The 18,998-nt window shown below is 54.3% G+C and overlaps 2 protein-coding genes and 2 non-coding genes across 5 annotated transcripts; all 4 read left to right on the top strand.

Annotated features, from left to right (window-relative positions):
* The first annotated feature begins 1,070 nt into the window (after positions 1 to 1,070).
* Slc25a38 (solute carrier family 25 member 38) lies at positions 1,071 to 8,216 on the top strand. Its single transcript, XM_048334877.1, has 7 exons — positions 1,071 to 1,258; positions 4,565 to 4,686; positions 5,670 to 5,754; positions 5,858 to 6,037; positions 6,202 to 6,376; positions 6,481 to 6,647; positions 7,417 to 8,216. Exons 1-7 carry the CDS (start codon positions 1,202 to 1,204, stop codon positions 7,537 to 7,539), a joined length of 909 nt encoding a protein of 302 aa, XP_048190834.1. The 5' UTR covers positions 1,071 to 1,201; the 3' UTR covers positions 7,540 to 8,216.
* Positions 8,217 to 10,047: 1,831 nt separating this feature from the next.
* On the top strand, positions 10,048 to 14,597 carry Rpsa (ribosomal protein SA). 2 transcript variants are annotated; one of them, XM_048334668.1, is made up of 6 exons: positions 10,048 to 10,197; positions 11,880 to 12,046; positions 12,759 to 12,877; positions 13,283 to 13,528; positions 13,850 to 14,144; positions 14,439 to 14,597. In XM_048334668.1, the coding sequence occupies exons 2-6, from the start codon at positions 11,914 to 11,916 to the stop codon at positions 14,531 to 14,533; spliced, it is 888 nt and encodes a 295-aa protein (XP_048190625.1). In that variant the 5' UTR covers positions 10,048 to 10,197; positions 11,880 to 11,913; the 3' UTR covers positions 14,534 to 14,597. The 2 variants fall into 2 exon arrangements, with proteins under 2 accessions (XP_048190625.1, XP_048190626.1); XM_048334669.1 differs by having other exon boundaries at positions 14,442 to 14,597.
* LOC125342710 lies at positions 12,527 to 12,675 on the top strand. The gene has a single exon (XR_007209267.1). It is a non-coding gene; the product is annotated as a small nucleolar RNA SNORA62/SNORA6 family (small nucleolar RNA).
* On the top strand, positions 13,562 to 13,710 carry LOC125342704. Its single transcript, XR_007209261.1, has one exon. It is a non-coding gene; the product is annotated as a small nucleolar RNA SNORA62/SNORA6 family (small nucleolar RNA).
* Positions 14,598 to 18,998: the final 4,401 nt, after the last annotated feature.

Consider the following 18,998-nt stretch of genomic DNA (forward strand, 5'->3'; position numbering starts at 1 on the left):
GAACAAAATCTGTAGCTAGATCGGAAATGGGGTTGGGCTCTGCCAGCCCAGGTTCCAATCCCAGCCGTTTGTGAAGTTGCAAGAAACATCAACTATTAACTAACTAGAGTTTAACTATATAGTTTAATTAACTATATAGTTTAATTGCACTGGCACAATGGTATATTGCAATTATGTACATGTCCCATTACCATATATAATGTATAACAATACCATAGTATAATTATAATAATACACTGTAATGTAATACAACTTAATAGTCTATGATATATAAAATAATAGTCAATGATATATAAAATATTTTATATTGCATACATTGTATGACATATAACAATATATACTACATACAATAAAGCCAATACTTATCATATATGTTATGCTTACATCATATAATACATATACATTATATTTACATATTTAATATATCGTATATTATATAATAGTAATATAATCGTGCACTCTTATGAAAACTATATAAAATAAAATGTATTATTATATACTAACTAGATTGTGTTAGACTTATTTTATGATAAAATTACGTAATTATATATATGAAAATTAAGCATATATATTTGCCCGACACTGGGACTCGCTTGTGCAAGTCGGCAGGTGCTCTACCACCTGAGCCGTGCCTCCAACACCACACGATATAATTACATATAAATATGTCATATAGTTACAATAGAGAACTATAATATGTTGTAATTATATCATGATATTACAATATTTCAGTGACGGAACATACTCACCTATATGTTAATTATTAATCATAACAATACTGAGATTTTTTCTTACTGACATCAGAACGCAGCACTGCCTAAGCCAGTTCCGGATCTGACCGGCAGGTGGCACTGCCAGCGCCCTCCACCTAAACTGCTCCTGTCCTCCGCCCCGCCCACCGGGAGTCTCCGCGCTCCCTCCCCAGCCGGAAGCGGAAGCCGGCGGGGCGGGGCGGGGCGGAGCAGGCGAGTGTTGTGGAGAAAGGCCGCCGAGTGGAAAGAACATGTGGCGGCCACACGCAGTTCCGGCGCAGGGCGCTTACTCGTCGGGGCTTCCGGCACGTAGGGGGCGTGTCTACCCCATACGTTCTGACTTCCGAGCGTTCGCCAGCTCCGCGTCCTTCGCTTCTCGTAGCCAGGGGCCGCGGCTCGCGCCCACCGATGCTCCCGGGGCCGCGAGTCCCCCGCGAGCCTCCTCGCCGATGATCCAGAAGTCGCGCCCGGCGCTGCTGCCTCCTCCCCAGGATGTCAGAGATACGGTGAGGAGCTGCCGGGAGGGACGGGAAGCTGCCACGGCCGGGAACTGGACCCCCGTAGCCCGAACCGAGCTCCATTCGAGCGCACACCCGGAAGAGAGCGGGAGAACTCCGGCCGCCTCTCTGCACTTGCGCGGCGGGCCTGGCCGGTCAAACGCTGGTCGCCGGCGGAGTTCCGGCGCCGGCTCCGCTTTCCGCCCGGCCGCGGGGCCCAGCGATGGAGCCCCGCCCCTTCACGGCTCGGATTGGCTGCGCAGCTTATGTCTGAGCCGCTATTGGCGGGACCTGGCGAGGGTGGTTGTGAAGGGGGGGGAGGGCCCACCAGTCCTAGAAAGTCATTGGTTAGAATGGAGAGGCGGGTCCTGGGTCGCCATTGGTTGAGGCGGGGGGGGTGTGGCCTGGGCCGGATTCTGGGCGGCCATTGGTTGGGGCCGGAGGTGTGTGTGGCCGGGGCCGGATCCTGGGCGGCCATTGGTCGAAGCTGGCCGGCTGTGGCCTGCGTTGGAGGCGGGTCGGGACCCTTCTTCCCTGGTTTTATTTAATTCCCACACTTGATCCTTGTGCTTGAGGATGATGGGAAGAAATAGAAACTTTTTTTCTTTTTCAGACTTCTTAAAGGTTACTACAGCTGAGCTGTATATTCATGTTATTTTTGAAAACATGCTTACCTTTTGTTGTTTTTGTGGGGCTTGAACTCAGGGCCTGGGCGCTGTCCCTGAGCTCTTCAGCTCAAGGCTTGTGCTCTCCTACTTAAGCCACAGCGCCACTTCTGGTTTTGTGCTGGTTCGTTGGAGATCAGAGTCGGCTGGACTTTCCCCGCCCTGGCTGGCTTTGAACTCAGATCCTCAGAGCTCAGCCTCCTGAGTAGCTGGGATGACAGGCGTGAGCCACCTGAGCGGGCTATGCTTTCCTTTTTTTTAAACTCCATGTCCGGATTGGATTTAGGATTTTTTTTTTAAGGGAGTCGTTTGTGGGAACTTTTTTTTTCCAACTTAAGCGCCCTTCATTTCTTTTTGAGAGCGTGTGTATTGCTTTCTGATTCTGTTGGTCCTTCTCTTCAGTTCTGAAGGACTGGCCTGGGTGCCGGTGGCTCACGCCTGTCATCCTAGCTCCTCAGGAGGCTGAGATCTGAGGCTTGCTCTTCAAAGCCAGCCGGGACAGGAAAGTCAGTAAGACTTTTATCACCAGTGGCTCAAGTGGTAGAGCGCTAGCCTTGAGTGAAAAAGGTAAGGGGCAGCACCCAGGTCCTAAGTTCAAGCCCCAATACCAGCAAAGAAACAACTGAATTATTCTTTGTGTTTGTCTGTGTGCACACCAGTACTGGAGCTTGAACTCAGACCCTTCATGTTCTCACCCGGCGCTCTACCACTTTTGCCACACCTCCACTTTGTAGCTTTTTTTGGTGCTTGGTTGGAGATGTCTCAAATTTGTATCTGGCGGACTGGCTTTGAGCCATGATCCTCAGATCTCAGCCTCCCAAGTGTCTGGGGTTACAGGCATGAGTTCCTGCACCCAGCTAAACTTCTTATTCTTTAGAGAGTTTTCATTTGTCATTGTCCATTGACTCAGGGGAAGACTGTAAGATCGAGGCTGTGAGTCTCTTGGGTTCCTAGGCAGAGGTCTGGCTTTAAAGAGAACCATGGACGAAATGTTCATTTTGGAGTAACTGTTGGATTTGAGATGCCTGGGGGTGGGGAGCAGAGGAGGAGGAGGAGGGTGAGGATGTCAGAGAAGCTGCTGGTGTGGGTGTAGTGGCCTGGGCCTTGGGTGCGGCTGTCCCAAGAGGGCTGCAGACTTGGGGAGATAAGGGGGCCCCAGCAGGGTGGGTGGGGCAGGCCCAAGAGAGGGAGACTGGAAAAGCAGCCAGAAAGAGGAGGAAAAGAGAGACGCCACTCGCCTAGGTTAAATATACCCGAGAATCTAAGTAAGATAAAGCCAGAGACTGGAAGGAGTGTGTGGGTCCTCCCTTGAGTCCCTTTCCTGGAGAACACTTCGCTGGAAGGCAGATCAGGTTAGGGAGATGGAGCCTTCCGGAGCAGAGAGATCCATTGAAGAGAGAGGCCACACACTGGAGGAAGCTGAGCACGAGGATACCACGGAGTCTCCGGTGAGGCCTCTGAGCAGAAGAGCCGGGGGAGAGGGAGTCAGCTACTGCTCATGGTCCTGTCAAAACACACAGCTTCTCCGGCAGTTCTGTGTCTCTGTGGGGTTCTCAGAGCTCAGGGTGATGATTCTGGAAGGCTCTGGAAAAGCGGTCATCAGCCCCAGCGTTCCACTGTGTGAATGGTTTAGATCTCCCTAACACTGTATGCAGTGTGCGTATAAGCGCACGTGCACACATGTACACTCGCGGCCTTGTGCTTTTTAAAAAAAAAATCATTTCTTTATTGTCAAAGTGATGTACCAGAGGGGTTATAGTTTCATATGTAAGGTAGTGCATACATTTCTTTTTTTCTTTTGCCAGTCCTGGGCTTGGACTCAGGGCCTGAGCACTGTCCCTGGCTTCTTTTTGCTCAAGGCTAGCACGCTGCCATTTGAGCCACAGCACCACTTCTGGCCTTTTCTACATATGTGGTGCTTGGGAATTGAACCCAGGGCTTCATGTATACAAGGCAAGCGCTCTTGCCACTAGGCCAGCCCGTCCTTGTGCTTTTGCTTGGCTTTTGCGATCAAGTGCTGGTGCTGGGCCACTTGAGCCACGGGTCTATTTAGGGCTTTTGGGGTGGTTTGTGGGACATCAGAGTCTCACAGGCTTAGCTTCCCAAGCTGGTTTTGAACCGCGATCCTCTAGATGTCCGGAGTAGCTGGGATGACAGACTGGAGCCCCTGGTGCTGTCGTTGCAAGGGGAAAGTACTGTGGGTTTTGCCTGTCCCAGGGCTTAGACTGCTCAGGGCCTGGGCGCTGTCCCCGAACCACTGCTCCACTTACTGGATTTCTTGGGGGGGGAGGGGGAAAAGCTTCATTGGAGATAAATCTCACAGACTTTCCTACCAGGCTGGCTTCGAACCGCCATCCCACAGCGCCCCGCCTCCCCGAGGTGGAGGCGCCTGCGCCGCTATCCGTGGGGCACCGCGAGCGTCAATTAGCATACGGCGTCTATGTAAATCGACGCATGCAAATGACTTTGGGTTCGCACGCACATTTGCATAAATCAACGCATGGGTACGGGACTTCCAATTAGCATACGTTGTTTGCATCCACCGAGGTATGCAAATGAGCCTGGTGTCTGCGCCCCGCGCGCGCGTGGGTCCAGGCCCGGGGCCCCGGGCCGGGCGGACGCTGACCCCTCTCCCCGCCCCGCCCCGCAGCTGCACCCCGCGATCAAGGCCTTCCTGTGCGGCTCCGTCAGCGGCACCTGCTCGGCGATGCTCCTGCAGCCGCTGGACCTGCTGAAGACGCGCCTGCAGACGCCGCCGCCCGGCGCGCCCGGGTAAGCCCCGCCCACCGGCCAGCCCCGCCCACCGGCCAGCCCCGCCCACCGGCCAGCCCCGCCCACCGGCCAGCCCCGCCCCAGCGCCGCGCCGCGCAGGCGCACAGGGGCCCAGGGGATCCCGGAGTCACTCTGTACCCCGCCGGGCCTGGGACCCATGTAAGTGCATATCCAATGCACATTAACTTACCTATCACAAGGATGTGTTTATATACGGAAGCACACATTTCCACATAATGCCTATTTGCATACGTAAGCAGGCGTGCCCCGCACGCACCTACGACCCGCATCACAGGCAACGCGCACTCCCTACCACACGCGGTAGACGTGGTGTGCGTGCACATAGGTTGCCTTTGCCCTGCGTACACATGCAGATTTCACATCGCCCCAGGAGCGGCACGTGCTGTGCATCGGCTGAATCTAACTTAGGGCCTTGCCGTCCGCCAGCACGGCACAAGTCACGTTCGCCCTGTAGTGCACGTCGCTTAACATCTGCGCGCGGGATCAACACCGGCGGGCATCACTTAAGCCTTTGCACGTACGCAGCGCATGCCTGGTCGTGGGTGCTTACGGGGAGCCCCGGGCCCCCCAGTTTTGTTTAATGGAAGCTTGAGCCACACCTCCTGCACTCCTGGCTTTTGTTTATTTTTGTTTTGTTTTGTTTTGTTTTTTTGGCCAGTCCTGGGCCTTGGACTCAGGGCCTGAGCACTGTCCCTGGCTTCTTTTTGCTCAAGGCTAGCACTCTGCCACTTGAGCCACAGCGCCACTTCTGGCCATTTTCTGTATATGTGGTGCTGAGGAATCGAACCCAGGGCCTCGTGTATACGAGGCAAGCTCTCCTGCCACTAGGCCATACTCCCAGCCCCTTTTTTAATCTTTTGCTGCTTTCAGGGATCTGCCCCCCCCCCTCGCCCGTGGGGTGCGCTCTCTGGTCCCCTCATAACACCCCCACCCCCGCGTAACTGCCCCGTGTGCACCCGCAGGCGCAGTCGCTTGGGGATGCTGGCCGTGTGCGCGAACGTGGTGCGCGCCGAGAGCCTGCGGGGCCTGTGGAGAGGCCTGAGCCCGGTAAGCCGGCCCCGGGGGTGGAGGGGGGGGGGTCCCCGGGGCTCCCCGCTCCCCTCCCCCCATCCCTCAGGTGTGAACTGAGGGCCTCCCCCTCCCCCCCCAGTCCATCGCGCGCTGCGTGCCGGGCGTGGGCATCTACTTCGGCACCCTGCACGCCCTGCAGCAGCGCTTCCTGCCGGGCCGCGCGCCCTCCCCGCTGGAGGCCGTGCTCCTGGGCGCCGGCTCGCGCTCCGTGGCCGGCATCTGCACCTCGCCCATCACCGTGGTCAAGACGCGCTACGAGGTGAGCGGCCCTGACCCCCGGGCATGGGCCTCAGCGGGGCCGCCGGCTCCTCGGATCCAGGGCGGGGGGTGGGGGGGCGCGCGCCGGGCCTGGGGTCGGGGGGCCTCGATCCCGCCGCCCCTGAAGCCGGCCCTTGCCCCGTGCGCCCCCCCCCCCCCTCACAGAGCGGAAGGTACGGCTACCGGAGCGTCTACGAGGCACTGAGCAGCATCTACCGCAGCGAGGGCCGCCGGGGCCTCTTCCGGGGCCTCACGGCCACCCTGCTGCGCGACGCCCCGTTCTCCGGCATCTACTTAATGTTCTACGGGCAGACCAAGAGCCTGGCGCTCGGGGGCACAGGTAAGGCGGGCGGGGTGCGGCCCCCACCCCCCGCCCCCCCTGGGACGCGGCCACCTCAGGCCTGTCTGTCTGTCCGTCTGTCTGACCCCTGGCTCGCGTTACAGAGCAGCTGGACCCGGCCCTCGTGCCCATCGTGAACTTCGGCTGCGGGGTGCTGGCGGGCGCCCTGGCCTCCCTGGCCACGCAGCCCGCGGACGTGATGAAAACCCGCATGCAGCTCTCTCCCGGGAACGGCCAGGCCCTGGGCCAGGCCGCCGCCCTCATCTTCAAAGTAAGATGGTCACACGCGCGCGCGCACACACCCATCTCTGTGTATCCTGCTCCTCCCAGGGTTCAAACTCGGGGCCCTCCCCGGTGCCGTGCCCAAGGCTGGCACTCAGCCACCTGAGCCCCAGCGCCACTTCCGTTGGAGATGAGAGTCTCCTGGGCTTTCCTGCCCAGGCTGGCTTCGAACCATGATCCTCAGATCTCAGCCTCTGCCGAGGAGCTAGGAGTAGACGTGAGCCCCCAGCACCCCCAGACTATTCTTAATTCAGACCAATGATAGAATATAATCAGATGGTAGATATGTATCTCACTCCGTTAATCCTAGCCCCAAAGAAGACTGAGATGGGGGAGGGGGAAGAATGGTGGTTTGAAACCAGCCCAGGCAAGAAAAGTTCATGAGACTCTTTTCTCCCAGCTCAACAGCAAAAAGCAGCACCGGAGGTGTGGCTCAAGTGGTCCAGGGCCAAGCTAAAAGCATGCAAGTTGAATGAATAAAGTTTTAGGGTTTTTTGTTTTTTTGTTTTGTCAGTCTTGGGATTTGAACGCAGGGCCTGGGCGCTGCCTTGAGCTCTTTTGCTCAGGGCTAGTGCTCTACCACTTGAGCCACAGCACAAATTCTGGTTCTCTGGGGGTTCATTGGAGGTAGGAGTCTCACGGACTGGCCTTCCTGAGGCTGGCTTTGAACCGTGATCCTCAGATCTCAGCCTCCTGCATCGCGGGGACGGCAGGCGTGAGCCACCGGCTCAGCGGTGACGCTGTGTGTTCCCTTGTAGAACCACGGGCTGCGCGGCTTCTTCCAAGGCGGCCTCCCCCGTATACTACGCAGGACGCTGATGGCCGCCCTGGCCTGGGCCCTGTACGAGGAGATGATGGCAAAGGTGGGCCTCAAGTCCTGATGAGAGAGGACATTCCCCCCGAAACCACACCCGCAGCGCAAGGAGGTGGATCTGCTCTCTGAGCCTGGTTCCGACCTGGCTGGGCTCGGACGAAGACGCCTGGGAGGCCGAACAGACAGGCGATCGCCTCCAGTCGGAGGAGAGAGGAACGGAGATCTTACTAGAACCTTCCATCTCCCCCTGTGGAGAGGGAGCAGGGCTCGGGCGGCCTCCCCCCGCGTAGCAGAGGGAAAGGTCTGCCCCCCACCCCATGGGGCCGGGACATTGCTTCAGAGTCTGTCCCCCCTCCCCTCCCAGCGGGCTCCCCGCACCCTTGGGGCTGGGCCCTGGATTTCTAGATGCCAATCCACGAGACACTGGATGTGTTTGTCAGCCACGCATGAGGTGACACTGGAAACAGGAGGACTGGAGCCCGTCAGGGGCTCCGGACCGAAGAGGCCCTTGACTTCCCAGCTTCTACGCAGCCAAAGAGTTATCATGATTATCCTCATTAGTATTATTGGGGGGGGGTCACTCCAATGTGTGAACTCTCTTAAAGTGTTTCTGCCATTTCTTTCCCCTCTCCTCACCCTTAAACTCCCAGTGAATAAAACAGAACATTTATCATGAAAGCCGTTTTGTTGATCTCAGTGGCACGCGGGGGAAAAATAACATGAACATTTCCAGAAAAACAATCGAAACAGTCTTGTTTTGTTTGAGCACTAAGGGCTTGAACTCAGGACCCGGGTGCGGTCCTTAAGCTTTGGCGTTCAAGGCTGGCGCTCTACCACCTGAGCCACAGCTCCACTTGGAGCTTTGCAGTGGCTCATTGATCCTCAGATCTCAGCCTCCTGAAGAGCTTGGATTACAGGTGTGAGCCACTGGCCCCAAGTAGCCTTTGTTTTGTTTTCTGGTCACAATTTGTCTATTTCGAGTATACAGTTCAGTGGGTATTTTGGTAACATTTACTGAATGATGTCACTATTGCTATGCATCACTTCACATTTTATCTGTTCATAAAATCTCAACATTCATTCGTAACCATAAGGTCCCCACTACTTTCTGTAACTTTTTCTGAGCAAATAATACCTGGAGTCATATAATGTATTTTTTCTTTGTGTGTGTGTGCCAGTGCTAGGGCTTACGCCTAAGACCCTCATGTTCTTACTTAGCTTTCTTTTCCTCACGGTTGGCGCTCTACTGCTTGAGCCACAGCTCTACTAGCTTTTTTTTTTTTTTAATGCCAGTCTTGGGGCTTGAACTCAGGGCTTGCCTGGCTTGCTTGTGCTCAAGGCCAGCATTCTACCACTTAAGCCACACCTCTACTTCCAGCTTTCTTTGTGTATGTGGTGCTGTAAATCGAACCCAGGGTTTCATGCATGCTAAGTGAGCACTCTACCACTAAGCCACATTCCCAGCCCTGCTACTGTTTGTTTTGTTCTCTTTTCTTTTTTTTTTTTTTTTTTTTTTTTTGCCAGTCCTGGGCCTTGGACTCAGGGCCTGAGCACTGTCCTTGGCTTCTTTTTGCTCAAGGCTAGCACTCTGCCACTTGAGCCACAGCCCCACTTCTGGCCGTTTTCTATGTACGTGGTGCTGAGGAATCGAACCCAGGGCTTCATGTATATGAGACAATCACTCTCCCGCTAGGCCATATTTCCAGCCCTGCCTGCTTCTAGCATTTTGCTGGCTCATTAGACATAAAAATAATTCTCACCTTTGCCTGCCTGGGCTGGCTTTGAACTCTTGATTCTCAGCTCCCAAGCCATCAGCCATGAATAAGCTAGGATGACGGCGTTAAGCCACCTGGCCTTTTAGTGTTTATTTTTCAATTTGTTGTTTTTGAATCTCTTTATGTAGCTTTGGCCCTGGGTTCTTGCCATTTAGGGAACAACTTTGTGTTCCTCACAGAAAGTTCTCAATTCCAAAAAACAACCCAATAAAGGTGCTTGCACTTTCTGGAAGTTTCTAGGAAGCTATTTCCACTCTTAATTTGGGGTTGGGCCTAGGCTGTAACAGCTCTCCAAAGCTGGGAGGCTGAGATCTGGAGGATCGTGGTTCAAAGCCAGCCCAGGCAGGAATGTCCATGAGACTATTCCCAATGAACCAGCAAAAAGCTGTAATGGGGCCGTGGTTCAAGTGGTGGGGCGCCAGCAGAAGACCCTGAGTTCAAACCCCAGGAGTGGCACAGACGAAAGGGCACCTCTCGCAGGCGGCCTCTGCTGGCAGAGAACTCGCCAAATAAACAGCTGGCTGGCCATGGTCCCGGGAAGACCTGAAGATCATCCCACCACCGCCCAGCAAGGCAGGATAACCCGCCCAGGCCAGGAGGCAGGAGTCTGCTTCTGCGCACGCGCCATCCCGCCCCATCCGGAAGTCGAGCTCCGGATCCGGGGACCGCTCCAGCTCTGGTCCCGCCCTCCTCCCGCTCAACTCGCGTCCTCATTGGTCGCTGGCCGGATGCGAGGAGGAAGGCCGGCCGAGCTCCGCCTGTACGCATGCGCACAAAAAGCCATGCCTCCCAAAAGTGGAAACTCTCATCCGGGCAATTGGCCTCTCGGTCCCCGCCCCTTCTCCCAGCGCCGCCGTCATTGGCTGGGGACGGGCTATATAAGGGCGTCACTTCCGGCCGCCCGTCCTTTGCGCGCTATCCAGGCCGGGCTCCATACGGCGTTGTTCTTGGTGAGTCGGCGCGGGGGGTTGAGGGGTCGTCTCGCCCACTCCCGTCCTCGCGACTCGCAGTGCCCTCGCCGCGGGCGCCTTGCTGTCGGCGTGAGGGAGGCGAGGGCTTGGGATCCAAGCAGGCCCGGCCGGGGCTCGGCGCTGGCCGCTTGCACGTGGCCCGGCCCGACCCCACTGCGCAGGCGCGGGGCCCACATTCCCCCACCCCACCCCACCCCCAATCCCTAGCCCCCCGCGCGTGCTCCAGTCCTCGGCTTCCCACCTAATGGCTACGGTCCCTGAAAGAACAACTGTTCTGGAAACAGTTGGGTCTTGGAACCCCCAAAGGTTAGGACGAAGTTGCCAGGGTATAAAGCTTGTTGCCAGTGTTGGGACTCGAACTGGTGCCTGGGTCCTGTCCTGAGCTTCATTGTGTTGTGGCTTGCCCAGTATCACTTCTGGATTTTCCTGCGTATGGTGGTACTGAAGAATCGGATCCGGGGCTTCATGCATGCAAAGGCCAGCACTCTTAACCAGGGTGCTACCCTCCCAGCCTGCATCATTTTCTTCTTGATCCAGTCATTCCTTGTTGGTTATAAGGGCTGTTCCCATAACTAGTCTATGGAAATATATTCTAAGCATCCCAGGGCTCCTATGGGGGGTGCTGCTGGGGTCGAGCACACTGTTGAATGATTTACAAAGGAGCCCAGAGACCAAAGCCAGTGGGTATCTACGAAAAGTCTTCGAAGGGGGATTATGTTGCATTGTGTAAATGCATTGAGCCGAAACTCTCGTGTGTGCTTGTCAGTGTGGGGCCTTGACTTACTATTTTTTTGCCGGTCCTAGGGCTTGAACTCGGGGCCTGAGCACTATTCCTGGCTTATTTGTGCCCAAGGCTAGCACTCTGCCACTTGAGCCACAGCGCCACTTCTGGCCGTTTCCTATATGTGGTGCTGGGGAATTGAACCCAGGGCTTCATGTATTGGAGGCAAGCACTCATACCACTAGGCCGTATTCCCAGCCCCCAATGGGCCTTGAATTTTTGCATTTCGTTTTTGCCCTTGTTCGGGGGTTGGGACATAGGGCCTAACCTCCATCCCTGAGCTTTGGTGCCCTCTACATCTTGAGCCACAGCTTCCCTTCTGTTGTTTTTTTTTTTTTTTTTTTCTCCCACTGGCTTTGAACTGCAATCCTCAGATCTCTGTCTCCCAAGTAGCTGGGATGACAGGCGTGAGCCACTGGCTTTGGTTCCATTCCAAAGCAGTAGGCCCAGGGAACTGTGTGAAGCAGTGGCCAGAAAGAAGTGAATTGAAAATAGTTCAGTGTGTGGAAATACATAGAAACCCATGCAGTTTGCCCATCTCTGTGAGGGACTTGGCTGTGGGTTTGGTTTGTGGATGGGGCTGGTGCTGCTCTCCCTGGCATCCCGCCCTTTTAAAAGCTGAGCACCTAACATTGGAGGCGAGGCCTTTGGTGATTGCTGGCTGGCACTTGGTTTTTGTTCACTTGAGCCACAGCTCCACTGCTGGCTTCTTGGTGATTCATCGGACATGAGTCTCATAGACTCGCCTAGGCTGACTTTGAACCTTGGATCTTCACATCCCTCTCCCAGGGAGTTGGGATTGCAGGCGGGCACCACAGTGCCCGGCTTCGATTGTGCACAGCGTGGAGTTGGCGTACATGGGGCATTTTATTTCTCGCAGATTCCCGTCGTAACTTCAAAGGGAAATTAACACAATGTCCGGAGCTCTGGACGTCCTGCAGATGAAGGAGGAGGACGTGCTCAAGTTCCTGGCCGCGGGCACCCACCTGGGCGCCACCAACCTGGACTTCCAGATGGAGCAGTACATCTACAAGAGGAAGACCGACGGTCAGTCCCTCCCGAGCGCCACTTGCTGGGTGTGGGTACCCACGCGCGTGGTTTTTGTGTTGTTTTTTTCCGGTCAGTCACGGACTTGATCTCTGCCTGGGCGCTGTCCCTGAGCCCTTCAGCTAATGGCTGCCGCCCTACCACTTGGTCAATTGGACATAGGTCTTGTGGACCTTTCCTGCTTGGGCTGGCTTTGAACCACAGTCCTCAGATCTCAGCCTCCTGAGTGGTTGGGGTGATAAGCCTGAGCTGTGTGTAGGGTTTGTTACAGATAAGTCTTGGCCTCCATCCCTGATCCCAAGATCTCAGCCTCATGAGAGGCCGGGAACGCTCTGAGCCACCAGCCCTCGTCTATCAGGGCCTTGTGTTTTCAGGCACTGGACCTGATTGGATGATGGACTGGAGGCTGGACCAAGCAGGGAAGGATGGCTGGGATGGACAGAGGCTGGAGCCACTGGGATGGAGGTGGGGGAAGAGGAGGCCGCACACTATTAAAGCCCGGGCGGAGGCCAGTGCCGGCCGGTGAGCCCCTGGGTGTCGGAAGTGTGCCACAGCAAAGGCAGGCCTCTCGCTGACCCCTCGAGAGCTCGGCTCTGTGACTGGCGGTGATAGTGTTTCCTGCCACATAGCTCATGTCCCCTAACACTGGACCCCCCGGGGAGGTGGGGGGGTTCCCCACACGCTCACCCCGACATCCCTCGCCTTCCCCCAGGCATCTACATCATCAACCTGAAGAGGACGTGGGAGAAGCTGCTGCTGGCCGCCCGCGCCATCGTGGCCATCGAGAACCCCGCGGACGTCAGCGTCATCTCCTCCCGCAACACCGGCCAGGTGCCCGGGACCCCGGCAGGCCGGGAGGGGCTGGGGGCCGCCCCGAGAGTCCCTGCTCCGGGCTGGTGCTCTTACCACTTGGGCCGCACAGCTCCACTTCCTGCTTTTTGCGGGTGAAGTCTCAAGGATTTGATCTGGAGAGCTGGGGAATGGCTTGAGCCGTGGTCATGTGACCGTCCCGGCACTGCCGTGGTTCTGGGCCTCCGCCTGTCATCCTGGCTCCTCGGGAGGCTGAGAACTGAAGATGGGGGTTCAAAGCCAGCCTGGGCAGCCAGGAGTGGAGCTGGGGCTCCGGTGGAAGACCGCCTTGGCCGAGGTGGGGGACGGGAGCCGGCCCCGGGACCGCCACGCTGCCGGAGCGGCCGGCTGCCCGCGGAAGGGCTGACTCTGTCCCTTGCTTGACAGCGCGCCGTGCTCAAGTTCGCTGCCGCCACTGGGGCCACCCCGATCGCCGGCCGCTTCACCCCCGGAACCTTCACCAACCAGATCCAGGCGGCCTTCCGGGAGCCCCGCCTCCTGGTGGTGACGGACCCCCGTGCGGACCACCAGCCGCTCACCGAGGCGTCCTACGTGAACCTGCCCACCATCGCGCTCTGCAACACCGACTCCCCGCTGCGCTACGTGGACATCGCCATCCCGTGCAACAACAAGGTAGCGGGCGGGCGCGCCGGGCACCCCCGCGCGTGCGCACATTGTTAGAGCTTGGAACTGGGGTCCGCGTGTGACCGGGGAGTTCCCAAGTGTAGGTAGTGTGCAACACGAGGGGCAAGGCGTTCGCTGACACTCCATCCTCGCCCCGTGGGTGGAGCTCGCTAGTGGTCCTTGCTACAGCTTACCATGTCATGGGGAGGGGGTGTCTGGTGGGCCGGGTTGGTTTTGTTGGTTCGGCCTGGGTGCCGTCAAGGCTGGAGGCGCAGGCTGGGTGGGGGTCCTGATGGCTCCCCGCGGTCTGACCATCTGCACCATCTGCAGGGGGCGCACTCGGTGGGTCTGATGTGGTGGATGCTGGCCCGCGAAGTCCTGCGCATGCGCGGCACCATCTCCCGCGAGCACCCCTGGGAGGTCATGCCGGATCTCTACTTCTACCGCGACCCCGAGGAGATTGAGAAGGAAGAGCAGGCCGCGGCCGAGAAGGCGGTGACCAAGGAGGAGTTCCAGGGCGAGTGGACGGCGCCGGCCCCCGAGTTCACGGCCACGCAGCCCGAGGTGGCCGACTGGTCGGAGGGCGTGCAGGTGCCCTCCGTGCCCATCCAGCAGTTCCCCACCGGTACGCCGCGGGCCCTCCGCGGGGAGGGGGCGTCCACACTGGAGCCTGGCCTCCCTCCAGCTTTCCTGGGAGATGAGGGGGGGCCCTAGAGCTAGGATGCTTGTCTCAATATTCTTGAAGCCCTGGGTTCGCTTCCTCAGCACCACATATATAGAAAGGGCCGGATGTGGCGCTGTGAGTGGCAACCTTGCAGCTTCCTCGTCTGGGCCGTGGTGTTTGGTGGCGCGGGTGGAGCCCGCGGCCGAGGGGAGCGGGCTGTGTCCTGGGCTGATGGGGTTTGCTGTTTCTCCACAGAAGATTGGAGCGCCCAGCCTGCCACGGAAGACTGGTCAGCCGCGCCCACCGCCCAGGCCACCGAGTGGGTGGGGACCACTCCCGAGTGGTCCTGAACTCTGCACGCGCTTCAGGAGAGTGGAAAGAAAGTTGGTGGGAAATAAACGAAGCTTTCTAAGAGCTGTGTCTTGGTTTCTTAAAAGATGCGGGGTTGCAACCGTGGTGGACATGGTAGATAGGCCATTGCTTCACTCCCTCCACACTACAGCTCTGCCACTCAGCCACAGACTCGAGGGGTTCCTGGGCACAGGCTGGGGAGCTTAGGTTCCCAATCAGCTTGTGATTGGCTGGTTTAAGTAGGGGGAGGGGTGTGTGCACGAGAGGACTTGGACTTAAGATGGACACATGCCCAAGCCGGCTGCTGTGGAACTGAGCTGGCTCACCGGTGACCTTTGGGGAAGATTGCACAGTACCAAGCCAGCCTGGGCAGGAAGATTTGAGACAGTATTCAGTCCTTACGGGTAGGGCTGTGGCTCAAGTAGAGCAAGAGCCTGAGTCCCAGTACCAACAGACACAAGAGCACAATGGTCCTATTTAACAAAACATTTTTATTACACAGCTGTAGGCATTTCATACATCAGGTAATGAGTATTCTTTTGAGGCAATGCCACTCCTCCCATTCCTGCCCCCAAGTGGGGTGAATTTTGTGAAAAGTGATTAGAAAAAATGAGGTTCCATACCGTCTTGGGGAATAAACCATTAATAAGGGTTTACTGTTGACCCAGTATGGGTTATTTTGAGACTCAAGTCCTCCCGCGTTCGCTTGGCCTCATAGAAGGCTGGTGCTCTGCCACTTGAACCATGCCTCCGCTTGAGCTTTTTGCTGGTTGGTTGGTGCGGAGGCCGGCTTCAAACCACAATAATCAGATCTCAGCCTCGTGAGAAGCAAAGATGGTAGACTTGAGCCACCAGCTCCTGGCAGACAATAAAACCTTGACAATTCCTTAAGTTACAAGTTCCTGCTTTAAAGCTATTAGACCCTCCCCAAAGCCAGTCTCAAGACATCCAAAGTGCATCCATAGGTCCTGGCTTTACCCCCCGCCCCCCACCTGGGTCTGTCCCTTGAGCCAATTCCCTATTGGCCCTTATTGTATTTGCTCCCCAAGTATTGGCTGTTAGAAGTCCGTTTGCATTTACTGGAGACTTGTCTTTAAACCCATATGAGGGCTTGTCCAACTTCAAGGTCGTGACTTTGATGAGGGGTTTGTACTAATGCTAGCAGCCATTTCAATTATATTGCTTCCATTTTCCAAATCTACTCTTGCTACCCGATTCCAGTCTGAACACCCCATTTCTTTCCTCAGCTGCAATCTGTTTATAAATAGCTTCCCCCCCCCCCTTTTTTTTCTTTTCTACCGCTATTGGAACTACTCAGCCCGTATGTTCTAGATTCAGTCAGTTATGGTGGCACCCTTCCGTAATCCCATCCAAGGGGAGAGTGGCCTAGTGAGTTCCAGGCTAGCCTGGGCTACATAGCAAGACCCTGTCAGTCTGTCCCTCTCCTCAAGGAGGGGGGACGGGGGGGTGGGGAGGGAAGGAGACCTTGCGTGGGGTTTCTCACTCCTTGATGTTCCCGGCTTGAGAAACCCAGACCTTTTCTTCAAGACAGAGATAGCTATTGTGTCCCAGCAACACTGGCTCCAGACACCTAGACAAGATGCCCATTTGATAGTCTGTGACAGCCTAAGACCCGCCTGCAAGGCGCAGACAGAGAGCTCAATGAAAGTGAAGTCGTCTTCATTCAACAAATACTTACCTGAGCACCAGGTTCGGCAAGGGTTTGAGATTGGACTTCGGGGCTTGCTCCCTTCTGATCGGGAACCCAGAAGAGCTCCATTCTGTGGGAAATCATGGCCCAGGATGATGAGCCTCCCAGGTGGGGGTCTGGATATGGAAAATGGGGTGTATTGACTTAGCCACGCCCTCTTTTTTCTCCTTCAACTATTTCTGCCAATAAGAATAAAGTACATCTCCTCCCCAATTGCTACCTCCTCTTCAACTCTTGGAAAACAGAGATCTAAGAAATGCCTTCCCCTCTCTCTAAGGGGTGTGGGGGTGGGGGAAGCAAAGTGCTTGACTCAGTTTCCCCTGGTATAAAAGCCCGATATCACCAATATCCATCATCATACACCTGGGTGAACGGCTCCTCCTCAGTCCCTCAGCTAAGAACCTACAGATGTCTGCATCCACTATTCCTCCCAAACATCAAGAGCATCTTCCATTTGTGATTCCAAAACAATAATAAAGTTAACAGCCGTGAGGATGCACTGTGACATTTGTTTCCCAAATCCCTTGGCTCGTTACTGTAGCTTCATAGATTTTCATAGAGCTCGCATTCCAATACCTTGTGTTGAACACACCAAGAGCTACCGGTTCATCTAATCCGCTTTTAGTGGACAGATGAAGAGCAAAGTAACAACAAACTACAATGATCATTTTGAAAGCTGAACTGAAGACACTCAGGGGGAGACGAGTTCCCACAACTGGGAAACAAAATGAATTCATGACTTCCTTTCTCAGGAAGGGAGAACCAAAGAAAAGATAGAAAGATGCTAAACTCCAAGAGTCAAACCATGGCAGTGGAGTTCCTGGGGAAGAAACGAAAAAAAAAAAAAGGCCCTAACCAGAGAACAAAGGCTGAGAATTTTCTCGATGTTTTTTTTTTTTTTTTTTCATACACGAATCTACAGAATCAAGACTCCCAACATGGAACTCAATGAATAAAGAAGAATAAAATGAAAACAACACAAGAAAAACAGGGACATTCCAGGAGACTGAAAAGAACAACTCCATCCTGTTTTGCCATCCAAACATGCAACACGACAAACTTCTCTCAGAAAAAATAAAATCAAGTGAGATGAGGGTGGGGGAAGGAATGTCAATCTCCTGTTAACAAATATTCCCACAACCCCCAGGGCAGGTCCCCATGCTAGGAGAAGTTCTGTCTGGTTTGGGTTTTGGGGTGTTGCTTTAGTTTGGGGAGACCTACCGCAATCTTTGACCCAAACTGTGACCGTTAACGACACAGGCAAGATCCAAAAAGCTGACCTGTGCTAATTCTTTCGTGGACTTTTTCTGACTCAATCTGTAAAAGACAAGCATTTTCAGCTAGCTAGATCACAGAAGAATCTAGAATTCTATGTGTGTGTGTGTAGGTGCGCGTGCCTGTAGCCCCTGTCAAGTTGTGCGCGCATCTGGAAAGCAACAGGAGTGAAAAGTGTAGGGGAATACAGCTCCTTCTATGTTAGAGGAACATTCTAGATGTCTTCCCTCTAAAATCAGAAATGAGACATGGATGCCTGAACTCTAGGAATGAGTTACTTGACAACGCAATCAGACAAGAATAGCAAATTACGTCTGGCCAATCTCCTTCACAGGTATGCACGACATTATAGCTCTCTGTAACTACTGAATTTTTAAAAACACAGTAAGCTAGGAAGTGGTTAAAAATGGGTTTCTGTAGCTATTTCTCTCTCTTCTTTTTGGACAAGAAAACAGTATCAAATGTCTATTCCTATGTGGTTTTCACGAGCATCTTGCATCAGACTGGCTCAAAAGGCAAAAAAAGTGGAGCTGTGGCTCAAGTGGTAAGGGCACCAGCCTTGAGTAGTAAAGTTCAGGGATAACAGCACACCCAGGCCCTGAGTTCAAGCCCACCAAAGAAAAATACTGAGATTTTTTTTTCTCCTCCCTGTAATAATATAAAAGAGATAAGACAGTTTTATCATCAGTCCTTCATAATTATATCTTTGGTAATGTAACCAATGGGGAAAAAATAGTATTCCAATTCTGTGACTAGCAATCGAAGTTTCATATAATGCTGATACATATACAAACCTCACATTGCACAAGTTGGAAGAATGTATAACTAGAGACGGAAAAGCAGCTCCTGGTGCATTCTAAACTCAATTGTGTAAACCAATTCTTAGCTTCAGGATCTACTTGTAATTCAAGATCCATGTGTGCAAACACACCTGGCACATGGTTAGACACAAAGCCACAAATACATGTCCTCTAGAAGACAGTATGCAACCCATTGAATAGCAGAGCCATATTTGTCCTCGTTTTCCCCAGGAAATGTATAATGTGAAAAACTTTATTGAAGAAAAAGACTTTGACGTTGTCTATGACTATTGTAACTTTTAGAGGAACATTCTAAAAGGAAAAAAAAGGACCATTGCTGATTTTCTTTCATCTGAGTAGTTCATAGTCAGATCTAGCCAAGAAAAAAACACAAACTGAATGTTTTGATTTGCCAGGGGGAAAAAAAAAATAAGCAAGACAATGAGTCTTGATTTGCAAGGCAGCGTTTCTCCATGGACGGGAAAAGCTGGCTTCTTCGCTGTTTCTGGTGCTTTCTGCCAGTGAGAATCATAGCATTCCGTTAACTACTACAGCTGCTGCTTGTGGTTCCTACCACTCCAGCTGGTCAGGGAGGCTGAGCACTGAGGGACTCCAGGTTCAAAGACAGCCTGGACAGAAAACTCCCGAAGACTCATCTCCCTTGAACCACCAAAAACC

Source organism: Perognathus longimembris, chromosome 26 (assembly GCF_023159225.1).
Source record: "Perognathus longimembris pacificus isolate PPM17 chromosome 26, ASM2315922v1, whole genome shotgun sequence".
Lineage (NCBI taxonomy): Eukaryota > Metazoa > Chordata > Mammalia > Rodentia > Heteromyidae > Perognathus > Perognathus longimembris.